This window comes from Barbus barbus, assembly GCF_936440315.1.
Source record: "Barbus barbus genome assembly, chromosome: 31".
In the NCBI taxonomy this organism is placed as follows: domain Eukaryota; kingdom Metazoa; phylum Chordata; class Actinopteri; order Cypriniformes; family Cyprinidae; genus Barbus; species Barbus barbus.
Genome location: NC_136759.1, coordinates 5,150,323 through 5,170,063, shown reverse-complemented (window position 1 = coordinate 5,170,063; position 19,741 = coordinate 5,150,323). Strand labels below are relative to the sequence as shown.

Below are 19,741 nucleotides of genomic sequence, written 5' to 3'. Positions count from 1 at the left end.
CTGTTTTAAATATTTATAACAATAATGATATGGTTTTTATGATAATTATTTTTATGTAAAAAATGTTTCTTGAGCAGCAAATCAGCTTATTAGACTGATTTCTGAAGGATCATGTGACACTGAAGACTGGAGTAATGATGCTGAAAATTTAGCTTTGATCACAGGAATAAATTACATTTTAAAATATATTCAAATAAAGCAGTCATTTTAAATAGTAAACATTTCACAATATTACTGCTTTTGCTGCATTTTGGATCAAATAAATCCAGGCTTGGTGAGCAGAAGAGAATTAAAAATCTTGTTTAAACACTTTTGACTGGTAATGTACACTTATTTTTTCTAAACTAAACTATACAGGGAACCCTATTGTTAAGGTTAAAGTAACAATTGGCTTGTATACAAGTTCATATTAGACCATTTTTATAATAACATTATATCTATTCATTTTTATTAATCATTATAAAAAAATAGCAATTATGAGTAAATTTTAAATGTAATTTTTGCTAAATTCTCTCTATTTTTCTCAAGTTTATGGACACTGGGTGGATTTTCTGTTGTTATGTGACGATGTTTTCTAGCTGCTGTCAAATGACCTAAAAATATATAGTTTTCTCTGTATATTATCCACACTCTTAAAAATAAAGGTGCTTAAAAGGTTCTTCACAGCGATGCCATAGAAGAACCATTTCTGGTTCCATAAAGAAATATTCAGTCAAAGGTTCTTTAAAGAATCATCTATTTCTTACCTTTTTATAATCTGAAGAACCTTCTTTCACCACAAAGAAGCTTTTGTGAAACAGAAAGGTTCTTCAGATGTTAAAGGTTCTTTATGGAACTATTTAGACAAAAATGTTCTTCTATGGCATCCTGAAGCACCTTTACTTTTAAGAGTTTATGATAGAAAAATTTATTTTAATATTAAAACATCATTTTAATCTTTTAAGTACTGTCATAAGCATGAAGTGTATGGATGGGGACTGAATGATTCACAAAGTCAGTCAGGGAAAGTTGTCCTCATCATATTGTAGTTGGGATTGATGCATATCCTATATTTGTTACTGTAGGCTCCCTCTATCGCTTGATGTTTAGTGACATCATTGTGTGATCAGGGAAAGCTGAAGTCATACGGTCAGTATCGGCCACTCTGCTTCATAATCATTTGTCATTTATATGAAAAATAAAAATCTACTGACAAAAAAAACATTGAATTGGTCTGAACACATAACTTACTTCAGTTAACAGTGGCTTCATTAAACTCAGCTTAAAGTAGGATGTGTGTAATAGATTCTGTTATGTTCATAGAGACCCACCTCAGCTGTGAGATGTAGGGCAGACACTGGAGGAATCCCTTCACTTCACTCTCTTCATCTGTCCAGTCTATCAGCTCTACTGGTTTCTTCTCTGTTGGGAGTTTCAGCACTTCTAGGAGGATGGAGCTCTTTCTCTCTGAGAGGTTTATACTCCAGACTGCAGGAGCTGACTGATAAATTGGCTGTAATGCTGGAAGGATACTCCTGCCTGTTTGAGTCTCATAGTCCTTCACATGTGAACACAGATCCAGCAGAAAATCACAGTGTTCTCTGATACACATCGTCTTATACTCATCATCATCAATGTCATCATCTTCACAACAGAGAAATGATCTGTAGCTGCACACAGATGCTAACAGCTCAATGAAATTCTCTCCTGTAGTTGTATCACACTTTGAAGCTGCAAGAGTCAGATTCAGCAGAAACCGGGCAGCAGATTCCCTCTCATAACTGAATTCAGATTCATGAATTCTGTGGAGACAAACAAAATAATCATGTTAATGTCCAGAGCTGGTTTCTAATAATTATCCCGACCCTTTAAAAAAAATTATTTAGTTCAGTTTTTTTTAACACTCCTTTATAATTCAAGTCATTGAATCAGGTGATATGAAGCTAAATCTGTGACATACAGTTTCTGTGTTTGTGTGCTGACTATCATGAGAATAAACAATCTACAGCTCAGTTTATGTGTCATGAAACCCCTATTTTAGCACTGGTAGTTCAGTGCTCAGATTTATAAAAAGACTCAAGAAATGAGCGTGTAAAGTAGTGATTGACCAATACTGATTTTTTTAATAACCGATATCGATACCAATTATTTGCATGTTTATGTGTCTGATAACCGATATTTAATGCAGAACCGATATTTATTTACTGTAATAAAGTAAATCAATAACTGAGTGAAGTAAGTCCATATTCACTTAGGGTTTTCCTCCTTTCAGTCATCTTAACAACAACAAAAAAGGTTGAAAATTAACAGTCATGTTAAATTTAATCTTCATATTACAATAAAAACATTTTATTTATAAAAAGCATCATCAGCAACACTGATATTAACAATAAGCAAAATAATGTCTAATGTTTTCAAATGGAGACAATAAAGGACATGAGTCATATCAACTTTGGTTTAAACTGCAGTTTTAGGTTTATAAGCAGTTTAATAGGCTAAAGAGTGAAGAATAATTCACTGGATAATGTTAATTCACTGAATAATATTCTCTGGAATATTGAAATAGGCTATAACAAACAAAACATCGTATTTTATTGCATTTCTCAGCTGGTATGTTATCAGAATTATTAAAATGCTTTTGTCATTCTAGATTATGAAATGCCTGCTGACTGCGCGGTTTATCTATGAATTTAACGTTACCGCTCGCGGAGATAATAAATAATTAATAATAATTAATAATTAATTTCCATAAAGATGTATTTATTTAGATGTTTATTGGCGAAATAATGGTTTTATAGTAAATGTTAATATAATTTAGCGTGTTTCAAACAAGTGAATCTTGTTAAAGTTACATGCGGTGGCCGCGCTGAGCATTTCCTGAGCATCATCCCGCTGAGTGAACAGCAATATAAAAGCTGCTTCACGAGACAAATGATGAGCAAATATACAACAGAGAGAGAATTCAATTCAGCACTTTTATTTCCAACATGCACTCATTCATGGATGCATATTTAATTCAGGCAACGTTACGTCTTTATTGTGAGAGGACTTGAAGGATTATTTTACGTGACTCTGTGACTTCGTCTCTATTTGTTAGAGCCAAGCTGCATAAACTGCATATCAGGCATTTATGTAATACATCTAATTTGTGCATTAATGCCTGTTATGTTAAATGAAGTTTACTAACTAATGAGTTAGTAAGAGCAGTGATGGCAGTAGAGTCTCTACTAGTTTAACTATATTTCTCAGTAGCGTCGCTGTTTTCTGAATCAAATATCTTTTCAGGAGCAAAGCTCTGTTTTTGATCAAGTAGCGCGGTAGCGTCAACAAAAGATAACGTTACATTATCCACACATTCCCCCCTCAAAAAAAAAAAACTTGGAAAAATCCACAAGACACATTTTCAAGATAATATTGCAACATCTGGATCTTCTGAAAGCAATGAAATGATCGGAAGCATGTGCTCTTATCTTCTTTTCTGTATATCTGATGATTTTGTAACACTGAGTGTCATCATAAATATACTGTCCTGTTACCTAAATTATTTCTTATATGTTACTTGTTTATTTTAAAAATACAAAACTTTGGTGAATCACAATAATTTGCTGAATATTCTCATAATATTAGCATGTACTCAGTGTGGCTAGATTATATGTATTTGCTAATTTTATCCTAAATTCTCAATCCTCTTACTTTCAGTCCTGTTACTCATATACTCATATATCCTATACGTATATATAGTAACTGAGTAATAATAACAGGAGTGAGTAGTGTAATCACATTTATTAATGCAAATATTAGGCTACATCCATATTAATCTAGATAAATTTGAAAATGCATCTTTTTTCTCAAAGTTTTGGCCTTCTATCCACACTGAGACAGTGCTTTTGCCCAGAGAAAACCTATGGTTGTTCCTGCATTGTTGTTTTATATTACATTCCTGCAAGTATGACAGAAAATTTACTTGAAATTTCTGTCCTGTGGCAATTATGTATTAGACTCATATATGGAATGGCGTCTCAGTGTGAGCTGCGCTATAAGAAAACAATATGCACAGAAAAACTGAAAAGATATAAAGTTGATTATTTTTAATATCAATTTGAATTTAATATTTATAATTTTCATTATTTATATCTTACCTTCCTCTACCCTAAACATAACCCTAACAAAAACCTCTGCAGACCACTGGATTTAACTAGAAACATGATTTGGCCTTGTTTAGAAGTGAGGTCAGCTCACTAGTCAGTGTTCAATACTTTCACTATATCGGTGCGGTTATTAATTCCTCACATGTGTAGTCAAACCTGTATACTAATATAACGGATACTCATTCCTGTTACCGGTTTCATTCCTCTTACTAAATAGTTTTTTCCTTTAAAAAATAAAGTTAAACCTCGATTTTTTAAATTAGGTTAGGTCCATAATTTATCCCATTGTTTAATAAAATGCATCATTGAAAATTGAGAAGTTTAAGGTTTGAGTCGCCTTTAAAATGAAAAAAAAAATAAAGGGGTTGTGTACTTTAGAAAAATACAACTTGTGTAGATAATGATTTTTTATATTATATATTATTATATTTTATTATTTAATTCTTGATATCAGAATTGATCATTGTCACTAGTGACAATTAAACTGCTGATATCAAGAACTAAATTGTTGATATCAAGAATAGACATTTTTACTAGTAAGAATTGTATTTCTGATGTGAAATTGGAATTTCAAGGCGTAAGAAATTAATTCTTGATATCAACAATTGATTTTGAATGGCAGCCTATGGTGACATTTAACTAGTGAAAATACAATTACAGATATCAAAAATAGCCATTGTTACTAGTAGAAATATAATTCCTGATATCAAGAATTAACATTTTAACTAGTAAGAACTGAATTGTTGATATCAAGAATTCATATCCTGAGAAGGAATAAAAGTCAAAACGGCTTGCCGTAAAATAAGCGCACAAGAAACTATGAGCATACGACGTAGTTCTGTCGTCAGTTAAGTCATGAAATTACCAAAAAGGCGATTAAACCTGCAAACTGTGCATGCATGTATGCATTACATTTAAGAACGTCTCTCAAATGCATACTAAAATATAGGCTATCATGCAATTCCAGATCACAATAAGGTGCAAGCTGATATGTATTTTAATTTGTAATTTAATGCACAAGTAAATGTGAGCACAGTGCACTTATACTAGAAAATATGCGCTATTTTTTCATTAATTTTAAAAGTACAAACGAAAATGAAACCATTTAAATGCATAAAATAACTCATTTTACATTCTTGCATTTATGTGCTGTTGTTTTCCGGACTTTTTCACATTTTTATCACTAACTGCATGTCTCATTCATGAGTATGTAATGTTAGAGAACAAGTTTTTGGGGGTTTTGAAAACCAGAACCAAACTGACAGAGCAATAAAGCTATAGTGAGCCCCTTTATTAAAATACCTGGAGGTGAGGAATAATACAAAAATTGTCATATTCACTCAGTATTACTTCATATAATAAACATATCTCAATTAAAATTAAGTAGAAATGTAGTGTTTTCAGCTGTGTTTTAGGCACTAAAATAGTCTAGTACTTTATTGTCAACCACATTTTTATATTGAAATAATATTTTTATATTTTATTATAATAAAACATGATGGACTCAGAAAGAGCAGGTGCGTTTACTGGACACTCTTTTATTTTATTTATGTCTAATGCATAATGATTTTGTATGGCTGTATTCCACGCTTTATCGGCGCCATGGAATTTGTTTGCCTATACGCTGCCGTCGCGTTCTCGCCGTTTCTGGATGAGGGTAAGGAACAGACTGGTGGCAGCGAGTTGTGTTTTCCCCAGAAATGCGATGCTTTCTTCCCCTCCATCGTTTCTAATCTGCGTATTATTATAGGCGTCATTCATGTACATCACGAGCGCATGCGCACTTTGGTCAGTGCGGCAATACTGTGATTATGGTGTTTACATGCCTGTATATTTAGATTAAAATCGGTGTACGCCACCTATGTTAATACGATTATGCTTGATGCGATTATGAGCTTAATCGCATTATTTAAATCGAAGTATAGCGTTTACATGAGGTAAAGTTTAATCGCAATATTGTCAAAATCTCATTATAAATCACATTAAGGTCCATGTAAACGCACTCAATGACTATGAACGCCTCTGATTGGTCATTGCATTCATAAGCTCAACAGAATCGTATGTGATTGGTTATAATGCGCAGTGCTTTAAAAACGTGTGTGTCTCTGACTCTGTGCCAGCCAGCGAACGCAGATTTGAATTTAGCAGTTAGTGATGTTTTTCTTTTTTATATATAGTTTACCGGACAAACTGCGCATTTCACCCACAACTGTTTGTCGTGATATGATTCTAAATTTAGGGGGGCCAAAGGGCCAGTGCCCCCTAACTGCCCCTGAGTTCACTTCTTATTTATGTTCACATATTGCTTAATGAATATTTAAGTTAATTAAATTAATTAAATTGTAGACACTGAATAACAAAAAAAAGCATGGGTGGTCTTTTTCTCTCACCTCAGCTGTGAGATGTAGGGCAGACACTGGAGGAATCCCTTCACTTCACTCTCTTCATCTGTCCAGTCTATCAGCTCTACTGGTTTCTTCTCTGTTTGGAGTTTCAGCACTTCTAGGAGGATGGAGCTCTTTCTCTCTGAGAGGTTTATTCTCCAGACTGCAGGAGCTGACTGATAAATTGGCTGTAATGCTGGAAGGACACTCCTGCCTGTTTGAGTCTCATAGTCCTTCACATGTGAACACAGATCCAGCAGAAAATCACAGTGTTCTCTGATACAGATCGTCTTATACTCATCATCATCAATGTCATCATCTTCACAACAGAGAAATGATCTGTAGCTGCACACAGATGCTAACAGCTCAATGAAATTCTCTCCTGTAGTTGTATCACACTTTGAAGCTGCAAGAGTCAGATTCAGGAGAAACCGGGCAGCAGATTCCGTCTCATAACAGAAATCAGATTCATGAATTCTGTGGAGACAAACAAAATAACCATGTTAATGTCCAGAGCTGGTTTCTAATAATTAACTCGACCCTTTAAAAAAATAATTTAGTTCAGTTTTTTTTTTTAATACTCCTTTAAAGTGCATATTGCTGGTTAAATTTTTTTTTTCAAATGAATATATAATCTTGTATGAAAATACCATATGAACTGTTAATGCAGGATTTGAAAATGTTTTACAAGACGCGAGGGCACAAATTTAGATGAAAAAGTGAGGCTTTCCTTGACAGTTCTCAAAAAACGTTTTTTTTTTTCAACACCGCGTCATATTACGTCACATAAGGGAGTCGTGTGCCACGCTCTGCTTTGAGCGCGCGAGAGTCAGTGTGTTTTCGGTAGTTATTTTTATTTCAATTTATCATTGTCATGGTAAATTATTGTGTTTGTGGAGGTTGCACGAACTCCAGCCTGTCAGGACATCGAGTCCACAGGTTTCCTAACAAGAAATAGGACGGTATCTTCCGGGCCTCGGTGCGTTACTGCAGCTGAAGAGACTGGACTTCATTAATGCATCTGCTTCAAACACCGCGGTGGTGTGTAACTTAACGATCACTTTACACCGGAGGATTATCATCATTGGTGTATATCTAGTACAGCCTTCACCATTTAACACACTTTAAGAACACATTAGTGTGATACCCAGACTGAAAGATTGTTAAATGTTTTTAAATGGGTCAGATGGTATTTCTTTTGGTAGTATATGTTTGGTACATCTACATATATATATATTAACAGTTGAAATGTTGTGTTTTGAGTTGGGTATTAACAGTGCTATGAAATAATATTTATGATTTAGTGCTGTATAAATAAAACTGAATTGAATTAACCATAAATACAGAGCTGCTTGATTGTGATTTATTTTTTATTGATCGTCAACAAAATTCATTTTACATTAGCAACTAGCTAATTAAGCTAACGTGTGTATATCTGTAAACTAACACTGATCTCTCACCAAACACCTGCCCTGTTCTCATCACATCAACTCAATTTGTCTTCTCTGACCGTTGTTCTGTGTAATCCTGGCCTGTCCTGCTCTCTTGGCTGCATAGCAGGCTCATCATTTTATCTGTGGTCCATCATACGAGTGTAAATACACATTTAAAATGTCCTCAGCGTCCAAACTGTCATTGCAATTCGTTGTTTTCCTGTGGTTTAAATGGACCGCTCTCCCTTTTGATGAGTCACTTCAGGTTTTGGCACGTTTCAGATGCGGAAGTAAAATTCTCACAAAAACGACTGCAGAAGCCTTAATAGCATATTTTAAAGAAAATCTAGTTCCTACAGTATTTTCTATACATCGACTCACTGGAGTCTCTAACCTGCAATATGCCCTTTATAATTCAAGTCATTGAATCAGGTGATATGAAACTAAATCTGTGACATACAGTTTCTGTGTTTGTGTGCTGACTATCATGAGAATAAACAATCTACAGCTCAGTTTATGTGTCATGAAACCCCTATTTTAGCACTGGTCAGTGCTCAGATTTATAAAAAGACTCAAGAAATGAGCGTGTAAAGTAGTGATTGACCAATACTGATTTTTTTATAACCGATTCCAATTATTTGCATGTTTATGTGCTCGATAACCGATATGCAGAACCGATATTTATTTACTGTAATAAAGTAAATCAATAACTGAGTGAAGTAAGTCCATATTTCACTTAGGGGTTTCCTCCTTTCAGTCATCTTAACAACAACAAAAAAAAGGTTGAAAATTAACAGTCTTTCATGTTCAATTTAATCTTCATATTACAATAAAAACATTTTATTTATAAAAAGCATCATCAGCAACACTGATATTAATAAGCAAAATAATGTCTAATGTTTTCAAATGGAGACAATAAAGGACAGGAGTCATATCAACTTCATTTTAAACTGCAGTTTTAGGTTTATAAGCTGTTTAATAGGCTAAAGAGTGAAGAATAATTCACTGGATAATGTTAATTCACTGAATAATATTCTCTGTAATATTGAAATAGGCTATAACAAACAAAACATCGTATTTTATTGCATTTCTCAGCTGGTATGTTATCAGAATTATTAAAATGCTTTTGTCATTCTAGATTATGAAATGCCTGCTGACTGCGCGGTTTATCTATGAATTTAACGTTACACAGAACTATACTCAAACTACAATCGCGCGCGGAGATAATTATTTTCCATAGAGATGTATTTATTTAGATGTTTATTGGCGAAATAATGGTTTTATAGTAAATGTTAATATAATTTAGCGTGTTTCAAACAAGTGAATCTTGTTAAAGTTACATGCGGTGGCCGCGCTGAGCATTTCCTGAGCATCATCCCGCTGAGTGAACAGCAATATAAAAGCTGCTTCACGAGACAAATGATGAGCAAATATACAACAGAGAGAGAATTCAATTCAGCACTTTTATTTCCAACATGCGCTCATTCATGGCTGCATATTTAATTCAGTCAAAGTTACGTCTTTATTGTGAGAGGACTTGAAGGATTATTTTACGTGACTCTGTGACTTCGTCTCTATTTCTTAGAGCCAAGCTGCATAAACTGCATATCAGGCATAAATAAGAAAATAATTAAGAGATCTATCGATCTGTTTTTTCATGAATAACTTGTTTTAGAGATTTGATATTTCTGATTAGTGGATAGCTATATCTGTAAGATGGAAATGCAGTAAAAGTGACAAATGTCATAATCAGGTGATGTGAATTATATCTCTTTGCAATAAAAACTGAGTAGTACAAGTCAGAGATAAAGGCTTAACTGGTTAATTTGGTTCAGTTCATCTCTGCTGGTAGATGTTGGCTGCAAAGAGCATCTTTCTACACTGAAGTAGTGTTGTATTTATAACTGCACTGCTGTATTTGTTCTGTTGCATCTGATGTCAGCCAATCATAACAGTGGCCATTTACTTTCAAGCCTTAAAGAAACCTTCCCTTAAATAACAATAATTTCAGACCAAAGGGGCAGAATGAGGGTTGAAAATATTTTTGATTATGCATATATTTTTGTATGTGTGTTATAAGTAAAAAAAACTTAAAATAATTTAAAAATCCATGCCATGACCCCTTTAAGAGATTTAAGCATTAGTCTGCTTTATTCTAAGTAAGTGTAAGCCGTTCTCAAAAATATGAATATAAAAACAGTCTGTATTTTCTCAGGTGATTTGCGGTTGTTGTCACTGTGTGCTCCTGAGTGTATTCTATGAGGCACTATTCAGAATGCAATGCACTGTGAGGTTTCCCAGTCGATATATGGACAAAGGCATCCAGCTATTGTTGTAGCTGACTAAAAGTGACAGTCTTTATCACAGAATATTTTCTGACTCATTCTGCGATAAGAATCCACATTCTTGGGGGGAGTGAATGTACAGTGCTCTCTCCACCCTCGATACCACGACTGAGGTGCCCTTGAGCAAGGCACCGAACCCCCAACTGCTCCCTGGGCGATGCAGCATAAAATGGCTGCCCACTGCTCCGGGGGTGTGTTCACGGTGTGTGTGTGTGTGTGTGTGTTCACTGCTGTGTGTGTGTGTGCACGTTGGATGGGTTTCTGCAGGACGTACAGCCCTGCAGAACAAGTGTCCACACTTTTGGGGGAACAAATGGCCTAAAATATATAGTTTTCTCTGTATATTATCTACACTCTTAAAAATAAAGGTGCTTAAAAGGTTCTTCACAGCGATGCCATAGAAGAACCATTTCTGGTTCCATAAAGAAATATTCAGTCAAAGGTTCTTTAAAGAATCATCTATTTCTTATCTTTTTATAATCTGAAGAACCTTCTTTCACCACAAAGAAGCTTTTGTGAAACAGAAAGGTTCTTCAGATGTTGAAGGTTCTTTATGGAACCATTTAAACAAAAAGGTTCTTCTATGGCATCATGAAGCACCTTTACTTTTAAGAGTGTATGATAGAAAAATGTATTTTAATATTAAAACATCATTTTAATCTTATAAGTACTGTCATAAGCACGAAGTGTATGGATGGGGACTGAATGATTCACAAAGTCAGTCAGGGAAAGTTGTCCTCATCATATTGTAGTTGGGATTGATGCATATCCTATATTTGTTACTGTAGGCTCCATCTATCGCTTGATGTTTAGTGACATCATTGTGTGATCAGGGAAAGCTGAAGTCATACGGTCAGTATCGGCCACTCTGCTTCATAATCATTTGTCATTTATATGAAAAATAAAAATCTACTGACAAAAAAACAACATTGAATTGGTCTGAACACATAACTTACTTCAGTTAACAGTGGCTTCATTAAACTCAGCTTAAAGTAGGATGTGTGTAATAGATTCTGTTATGTTCATAGAGACCCACCTCAGCTGTGAGATGTAGGGCAGACACTGGAGGAATCCCTTCACTTCACTCTCTTCATCTGTGCAGTCTATCAGCTCTACTGGTTTCTTCTCTGTTTGGAGTTTCAGCACTTCTAGGAGGATGGAGCTCTTTCTCTCTGAGAGCTTTATTCTCCAGACTGCAGGAGCTGACTGATAAATTGTCTGTAATGCTGGAAGGACACTCCTGCCTGTTTGAGTCTCATAGTCCTTCACATGTGAACACAGATCCAGCAGGAAATCACACTGATTATGACGCTTAGTGTAGTTTTCACTGCAGGGAAAAGATGTGTAGCTGCACACAGATGTTAATAATTCAGAGTAATTTTCTCCTTTATTTGCATCAAACTCTGACGCTGAAACAATCAGATTCAGTAGAAACTTTACAGCAGCTTCTCTCCTGGAGTTATCAACGTCAAACCTGTGGAGACACACAAATAATTATCACTTCAATGTTTAATGTACAGTATGATCAAAAATACTGCAGGTGACAAATGAAATGATTTAAATATAAAATACATATGAAAGCTGATGAATGATTTGAAAGATTCAATGTCAGTTTGTATTTTAGCTGTAGTGGCCGGTTGTCGAGTGGTGTGTTGTAAATATAATCCTAAAGTGAATAAATAGTAAAGTGTTTTGTATTGGTTCAATCTTTTCAAATCTAAACTACATATTAAAGTGAGAGTAATTTAAATAATTTCCTTCAAATTCCCATTTAACCCCGTGTCACAGCCATTACATATTTTATTGCTTTTTTACTCTATCAAATGTTTTAGTAATCACCCTAAATTATATATTATTTGAAAGCTTTAAAACTCAAAATTCATCCTGTGAAAACCATTTTGAAATTGGAAATTGCGTTGCCATGGAAATGGTTCTTTAAAATCTTTTAGCGGTCTCCTCCCCCTAAGTGGGCGGAGTCAAGTGTCATATTACAAAATTATTACAGTATTTTACAATCAAAACTTTTTATAATCTTAACAAAATACATATCGTTGGAAAGGTCAGAGTCTCTAAATTCCATATGTGGTGGTTATTTTGTGATAGACGTAAAACTGACAAAGAAATTTAGACATTTGTGACAGAAAAATGCATAAAAAAAATATCAATGTAGTTTGGGTGTCACCGGTGGCTGTTTGTGGTATAACACCCTAAATAAAATCTCACAGGAGCCTCCATTTATGAAGTTTTTGGTGAGAAATATCAAGAAGCTCATCTTATTAATTTTTTTCTTTCTTAATAGTGGTATATGCAATATAGTGCAACATGTCATCGTATTGTTTTGAATGGGGAAAAATGCAACGTTTATTATAGCCCCCGCCTTCTGATTGAAAGAGCCAATCGCTAATCGGTAAAGTCAGCGCGTCACTGCAGCTGCAGTTAGAAGTCCCGGTTGCTATAGAAACAGTCAGCGCTCTGAGAAGTGTGCTCAGGACTGCGCATGTGCACTGGCTGATCTAACATGAGAAATAAGCTTTTTATAATGCTATTTGAGCAAAAGAAACAACATTCATGAGACAGTTGTTGTCCGATTTCATTGGTTATTTCAAATATGGAATTTAATCGTAAGCTTAGTGAACAGTTTTTTTGGAGAATTTGATGCTTCCCCATTCAAAGAGATAGGAGCTGCACTTGGATGCCTGAGAGGCGTTTCAAAGATGGCCGCCGAGTGACAGGACTTGTTATAAAGAGATTTTGGTATCGGCCACTCTGCTTCATAATCATTTGTCATTTATATGAAAAATAAAAATCTACTGACAAAAAAACATTTAATTGGTCTGAACACATAACTTACTTCAGTTAACAGTGGCTTCATTAAACTCAGCTTAAAGTAGGATGTGTGTAATAGATTCTGTTATGTTCATAGAGACCCACCTCAGCTGTGAGATGTAGGGCAGACACTGGAGGAATCCCTTCACTTCACTCTCTTCATCTGTCCAGTCTCTCAGCTCTACTGGTTTCTTCTCTGTTGGGAGTTTCAGCACTTCTAGGAGGATGGAGCTCTTTCTCTCTGAGAGCTTTATTCTCCAGACTGCAGGAGCTGACTGATAAATTGGCTGTAATGCTGGAAGGACACTCCTGCCTGTTTGAGTCTCATAGTCCTTCACATGTGAACACAGATCCAGCAGAAAATCACCCTGATTATGACGCTTAGTGTAGTTTTCACGGAAGGGAAAAGATTTGTAGCTGCACACAGATGTTAATAATTCAGAGTAATTTTCTCCTTTATTTGCATCAAACTCTGACGCTGAAACAATCAGATTCAGTAGAAACTTTACAGCAGCTTCTCTCTTGGAGATATGAATGCCAAACCTGTGGAGACACAAATAATTATGACTTCAATGTTTAATGTACACTATGATCAAAAATACTGCAGGTGACAAATGAAATGATTTAAATATAAAATACATATGAAAGCTGATGAATGATTTGAAAGATTCAATGTCAGTTTGTATTTTAGCTGTAGTGGCCGGTTGTCGAGTGGTGTGTTATAAATATAATCCTAAAGTGAAGATATAGTAAAGTGTTTTGTATTGGTTCAATCTTTTCAAATCTAAACTACATATTAAAGTGAGAGTAATTTAAATAATTTCCTTCAAATTCCCATTTAACCCCGTGTCACAGCCATTACATATTTTATTGCCTTTTTACTCTATCAAATGTTTTAGTAATCACCCTAAATTATATATCATTTGAAAGCTTTAAAACTCAAAATTCATCCTGTGAAAATTTTGAAATTGGAAATTGCGTTGCCATGGAAATGGTTCTTTAAACTCTTTCAGAGGTCTCCTCCCCCTAAGTGGGCGGAGTCAAGTGTCATATTACAAAATTATTACAGTATTTTACAATCAAAACTTTTTATAATCTTAACAAAATACATATCGTTGGAAAGGTCAGAGTCTCTAAATTCCATATGTGGTGGTTGTTTTGTGATAGACGTAAAACTGACAAAGAAATCTAGACATTTGTGACAGAAAAATGCATCAAATAAAAGTCAATGTAGTTTGGGTGTCACCGGTGGCTGTTTGTGGTATAACACCCTAAATAAAATCTCACAGGAACCTCCATTTATGAAGTTTTTGGTGAGATATAAAGAAACCTTCCCTTAAATAACAATAATTTCAGACCAAAGGGGTGGAATGAGGGTTGAAAATATTCTTGATTATGCATATGTTTTTGTGTGTTATAAGTAAAAAATCTTAAAATAATTAAAAAATCCATGCCATGACCCCTTTAAGAGATTTAATTATTAGTCTGCTTTATTCTAAGTAAGTGTAAGCCGTTGGTTTGGTCAGTCTGTAAAACAGTCTGTATTTTCTCAGGTGATTTGCGGTTGTTGTCACTGTGTGCTCCTGAGTGTATTCTATGAGGCACTATTCAGAATGCAATGCACTGTGAGGTTTCCCAGTCGATATATGGACAAAGGCATCCAGCTATTGTTGTAGCTGACTAAAAGTGACAGTCTTTATCACAGAATATTTTCTGACTCATTCTGCGATAAGAATCCACATCAGATCACAAAAGGAAGTTATTTCAAACACTCAGTTGATGCGGTTGTTGTCACTGTGTAAGATATCTGAAATATGAGGCACTAATCAGAATGAAACACACTCAGTGGCGGAGCTAGAGTTTTATACATGGGGTGGCCAGGGGGTGTCCAAGGCTAATTCAGGGGGTCCATGGACCATGACACAAAATCAGTGTATAACTCCAACCTGGCATTAAAAAAGCATGAATAAATCCTACAATTGCTGAGTACTTCACATTACCACACATTAGCTATATATTGCTACCGTAACTTCAAATGTTAGTCTATTGAAGCTTATTTCTCTTAATTCTATCACCTCATTAACCAGTGGCTGGAGCCTGGAGTGAGAATTATTCATGAATAATTAACAAGCCTGTGATTAACATTACCAGCCAAAAGATTTAGAACAGTCAGATTTATAATGTTTTTAATTCTCTTCTGCTCACCAAGCCTGCATTTATTTGATCCAAAATACAGCAAAAGCAGAAATATTTGTATTATTTAAAATAACTGCTTTCTATTTGAATATATTTTAAAATGTCATTTATTCCTGTGATTTCAAAGCTGAATTTTTAGCTCAAAAAACATTTATTATAATTTTTATTATTATTGCTGTTGTTGAAAACAGTCGATAATATTTTTTTCATGTTTCTTTGATGAAGAGAAAGTTCAGAAGAACAGCATTTATCTGAAATAGAAATCTTTTTGTAACATAAATGTCTTTATCATCACTTTTGATTTAAAACATCCTTACTAAATAAAAGTAGTAATTTCTATAATACCCCTCCCAAAAAAATAATAATAAAATAAAATAAATAATTATACAGACTCAAAGTAAAATAAACAAATAAATATTTCAGATAAATGCTAATCTTTTGATCTTTGTATTCATTAAACGGATCCTGAAAAAAATTACTAAACTGTTTTAAATATTTATAACAATAATGATATGGTTTTTATGATAATATTTTTTTTATGTAAAAAATGTTTATTGAGCATCAAATCAGCATATTAGACTGATTTCTGAAGGATCATGTGACACTGAAGACTGGAGGAATGATGCTGAAAATTTAGCTTTGATCACAGAAATTAATTAGATTTTAAAATATATTCAAATAAAGCAGTCATTTTAAATAATAAACATTTCACAATATTACTGCTTTTGCTGCTGTCACGAATCCTGGCCATGCTCTTCCGTTAACTCGCCACCAGATGTCACTCACTCACCACATGGACTCGTACAGCACACTGGACTACAGTTCCCACAATACATTGCACTGACGACACGCACAGCTGTTCTCTATCTCGCCCACACCTGATCATCATTTCAATCACCACCACACACCATATAAGCCTGGGACTTGCTCTTGCTCAGGGCCGAGTATTATTTGCAGTTATCTCTCTCCTAGCGATAGCAAATATACAGAGCCATTATCATAGTCTAAGTTTTGCCTTGTTTTCCTGCCGTGTTTGACCCTGCCTGGATTTACCCTTCGCCTCTGCCGTTTGGACTCTGTTCGCTCCCCGTTTGGACTATTGCTTTCGCTACTGGATTATCTCTCTGCCTTGCCCCTTTGGAAACTGTTCGCTGATCGTCGACCCACGCTTGCTCCACGGACTGCTTTGTCTTGCCCTTGCCATACCTGTTTGCCACTATCTGACCCTGCCTGTTTACTGACCATGTTTTAGAATAAAGCTTTGCATATGGATCCGCACGTCTCACATCTCGTCAGCCCCGTAACAGCTGCATTTTGGATCAAATAAATCCAGGCTTGGTGAGCAGAAGAGAATTCTTTAAAAACATTAAAAATCTTGTTCAAACACTTTTGACTGGTAATGTACACTTATTTTTTCTAAACTAAACTAGACAGGGAACCCTATTGTTAAGGTTAAAGTAACAATTGGCTTGTATACGAGTTCATATTAGACCATTTTTATAATAATGTTATATCTATTCATTTGTATTAATCATAATAAAAAAGAGCAATTATGAGTAAATATTTAAATGTAATTTTTGCTAAATTCTCTCTATTTTTCTCAAGTTTATGGACACTGGGTGGATTTTCTGTTGTTATGTGACAATGTTTTCTAGCTGCTGTCAAATGGCCTAAAAATATATAGTTTTCTCTGTATATTATCTACACTCTTAAAAATAAAGATGCTTAACAGGTTCTTCACAGCGATGCCACAGAAGAACCATTTCTGGTTCCATAAAGAAATATTCAGTCAAAGGTTCTTTAAAGAATCATCTATTTCTTATCTTTTTATAATCTGAAGACCCTTCTTTCACCACAAAGAAGCTTTTGTGACACAGAAAGGTTCTTCAGATGTTGAAGGTTCTTTATGGAACCATTCAGACAAAAAGGTTCTTCTATGGCATCATGAAGCACCTTTACTTTTAAGAGTGTATGATAGAAAAATGTATTTCAATATTAAAATGACATCATTTTAATCATTTAAATACTTTCATAAGCATGAAGTGTATGGATGGTGACTGAATGATTCACAAAGTCAGTCAGGGAAAGTTGCACTTGCTGACACGGGTAACTGATCCAACACAAAATATATTTCTTTATGTACGTAATTATGCAGGAAATCTTAAACATGAACATTATTACTATTATCAAAAATAGTATTAGTATCAGAAATTGATTCAAATATACAATAAATATTACAATACAAGACTGTTACTATATTGCACTATTATATTTAAATCAAAGATAAGCTTACCATGCATCATCTCGGAAAAAAGTTTGATGTATTTAAGTCTGTACCACATGTAGTCAGCATTATTTCTCTAAATAAGTTATGATGCATGTATTTTATTTTTTGTTTGAGCAGCATCTAATTTAGACTCTTCAAAGCTGCAATAATTCTATGGTGTTTTACTAGCATTACAGTTTCCACAGGAGTAAAATATTATGTTTATGTTGTTGAATTAATTATTAATTTAACCAATGTTTAAATCAATGACTGCTTCAAAATGCATGCTGTTATTGAAATCATTGTTAAAACATTTGCATCTAGCCAACCGTATGAATAAAAGTAATATTACAACCTAATTAAACTGTGAATAAACTATGCAAATAATCTTTTAAAGATTATTGTAAATCTGAATAAAGATTTATGCTTCGTAGCATTTGCGCATATACCTTTATTCAGATTTCAGAATGAGCACTTTCTCATGTGTAATAAATATGTAGAGGCTCTCGGCTGTCCGATGTTTATCGTGTTCATCTGTTTTTAATAAGCAGGGAAATTCCTGACATTAAACAAATAACTGTTTATATGCTTAAGATATTTACATTTTAATAATGTACAGGGAGACTTTAGATATAACATGGTGACGCGTTAGGTGATGCTTTCTCACTAAAAATGTATGATTTCCTATTAACTCAAAACAATGTATGGGAATACTAGGGTATACCAATATGGCGGGGCTGATTTCACTTTAATGATGTCATGAGCAATCCAGGTCTCTATTATAGATTATTATTATAGATCAGTGGTTTGTCATAATTTACAGGATTGGGGACGCTGTGATGAGGGGCAGCATTTTAAGTTCCACTCATTCTGCTCTTTGTACTCGCAAAAAAATAAAAAGTATGGAAACAAAAATCAACCCCAGAGTAATATTTTCCCCATGAGTCTCTCACCTCAGCTGTGAGATGTAGGGCAGACACTGCAGGAATCCCTTCACTTCACTCTCTTCATCTGTCCAGTCTCTCAGCTCTACTGGTTTCTTCTCTGTTGGGAGTTTCAGCACTTCTAGGAGGATGGAGCTCTTTCTCTCTGAGAGGTCTATGATCCAGACTGCAGGAGCTGACTGATAAATTGGCTGTAATGCTGGAAGGACACTCCTGCCTGTTTGAGTCTCATAGTCCTTCACATGTGAACACAGATCCAGCAGAAACATACACTGATTATGACGCTTAGTGTAGTTTTCACTGCAGGGAAAAGATGTGTAGCTGCACACAGATGTTAATAATTCAGTGTAATTTTCTCCTTTATTTGCATCAAACTCTGACGCTGAAACAATCAGATTCAGTAGAAACTTTACAGCAGCTTCTCTCTTGGAGATATCAAAGTCAAACCTGTGGAGACACAAATAATTATCACTTCAATGTTTAATGTACACTATGATCAAAAATACTGCAGGTGACAAATGAAATGATTTAAATATAAAATACATATGAAAGCTGATGAATGATTTGAAAGAATCAATGTCAGTTTGTATTTTAGCTGTAGTGGCCGGTTGTCGAGTGGTGTGTTGTAAATATAATCCTAAAGTGAATAAATAGTAAAGTGTTTTGTATTGGTTCAATCTTTTCAAATCTAAACTACATATTAAAGTGAGAGTAATTTAAATAATTTCCTTCAAATTCCCATTTAACCCCGTGTCACAGCCATTACATATTTTATTGCCTTTTTACTCTATCAAATGTTTTAGTAATCACCATAAATTATATATCATTTGAAAGCTTTAAAACTCAAAATTCATCCTGTGAAAACCATTTTGAAATTGGAAATTGTGTTGCCATGGAAATAGTTCTTTAAAATCTTTTAGAGGTCTCCTCCCCCTAAGTGGGCGGAGTCAAAATCAGTGAATAACTCCAACCTGGCATTAAAAAAGCATGAATAAATCCTACAATTGCTGATTACTTCACATTACCACACATTAGCTAAACATTCCTACCGTAACTTCAAATGTTAGTCTATTGAAGCTTATTTCTCTTAATTCTATCACCTCATTAACCAGTGGCTGGAGCCTGGAGTGAGAATTATTCATGAATAATTAACAAGCCTGTGATTAACATTACCAGTCAAAAGATTTAGAACAGTAAGATTTATAATGTTTTTAATTCTC

The 19,741-nt window shown here is 34.4% G+C and overlaps 1 protein-coding gene across 1 annotated transcript in view; it reads right to left on the bottom strand.

Annotated features, from left to right (window-relative positions):
- LOC306851579 (uncharacterized protein) overlaps nucleotides 1-19,741 on the bottom strand; it is a 64,659-nt gene that overhangs the window by 11,872 nt on the left and 33,046 nt on the right. Inside the window, exons 19-23 of the mRNA XM_079387926.1 lie at nucleotides 18,531-18,968; nucleotides 13,221-13,658; nucleotides 11,326-11,763; nucleotides 6,518-6,988; nucleotides 1,311-1,781 (exon numbers count right to left, since the gene is read on the bottom strand). Coding sequence (XP_079244052.1) covers nucleotides 1,311-1,781; nucleotides 6,518-6,988; nucleotides 11,326-11,763; nucleotides 13,221-13,658; nucleotides 18,531-18,968 — 2,256 coding nt within the window. The remainder of the gene's footprint in view (nucleotides 1-1,310; nucleotides 1,782-6,517; nucleotides 6,989-11,325; nucleotides 11,764-13,220; nucleotides 13,659-18,530; nucleotides 18,969-19,741) is intronic.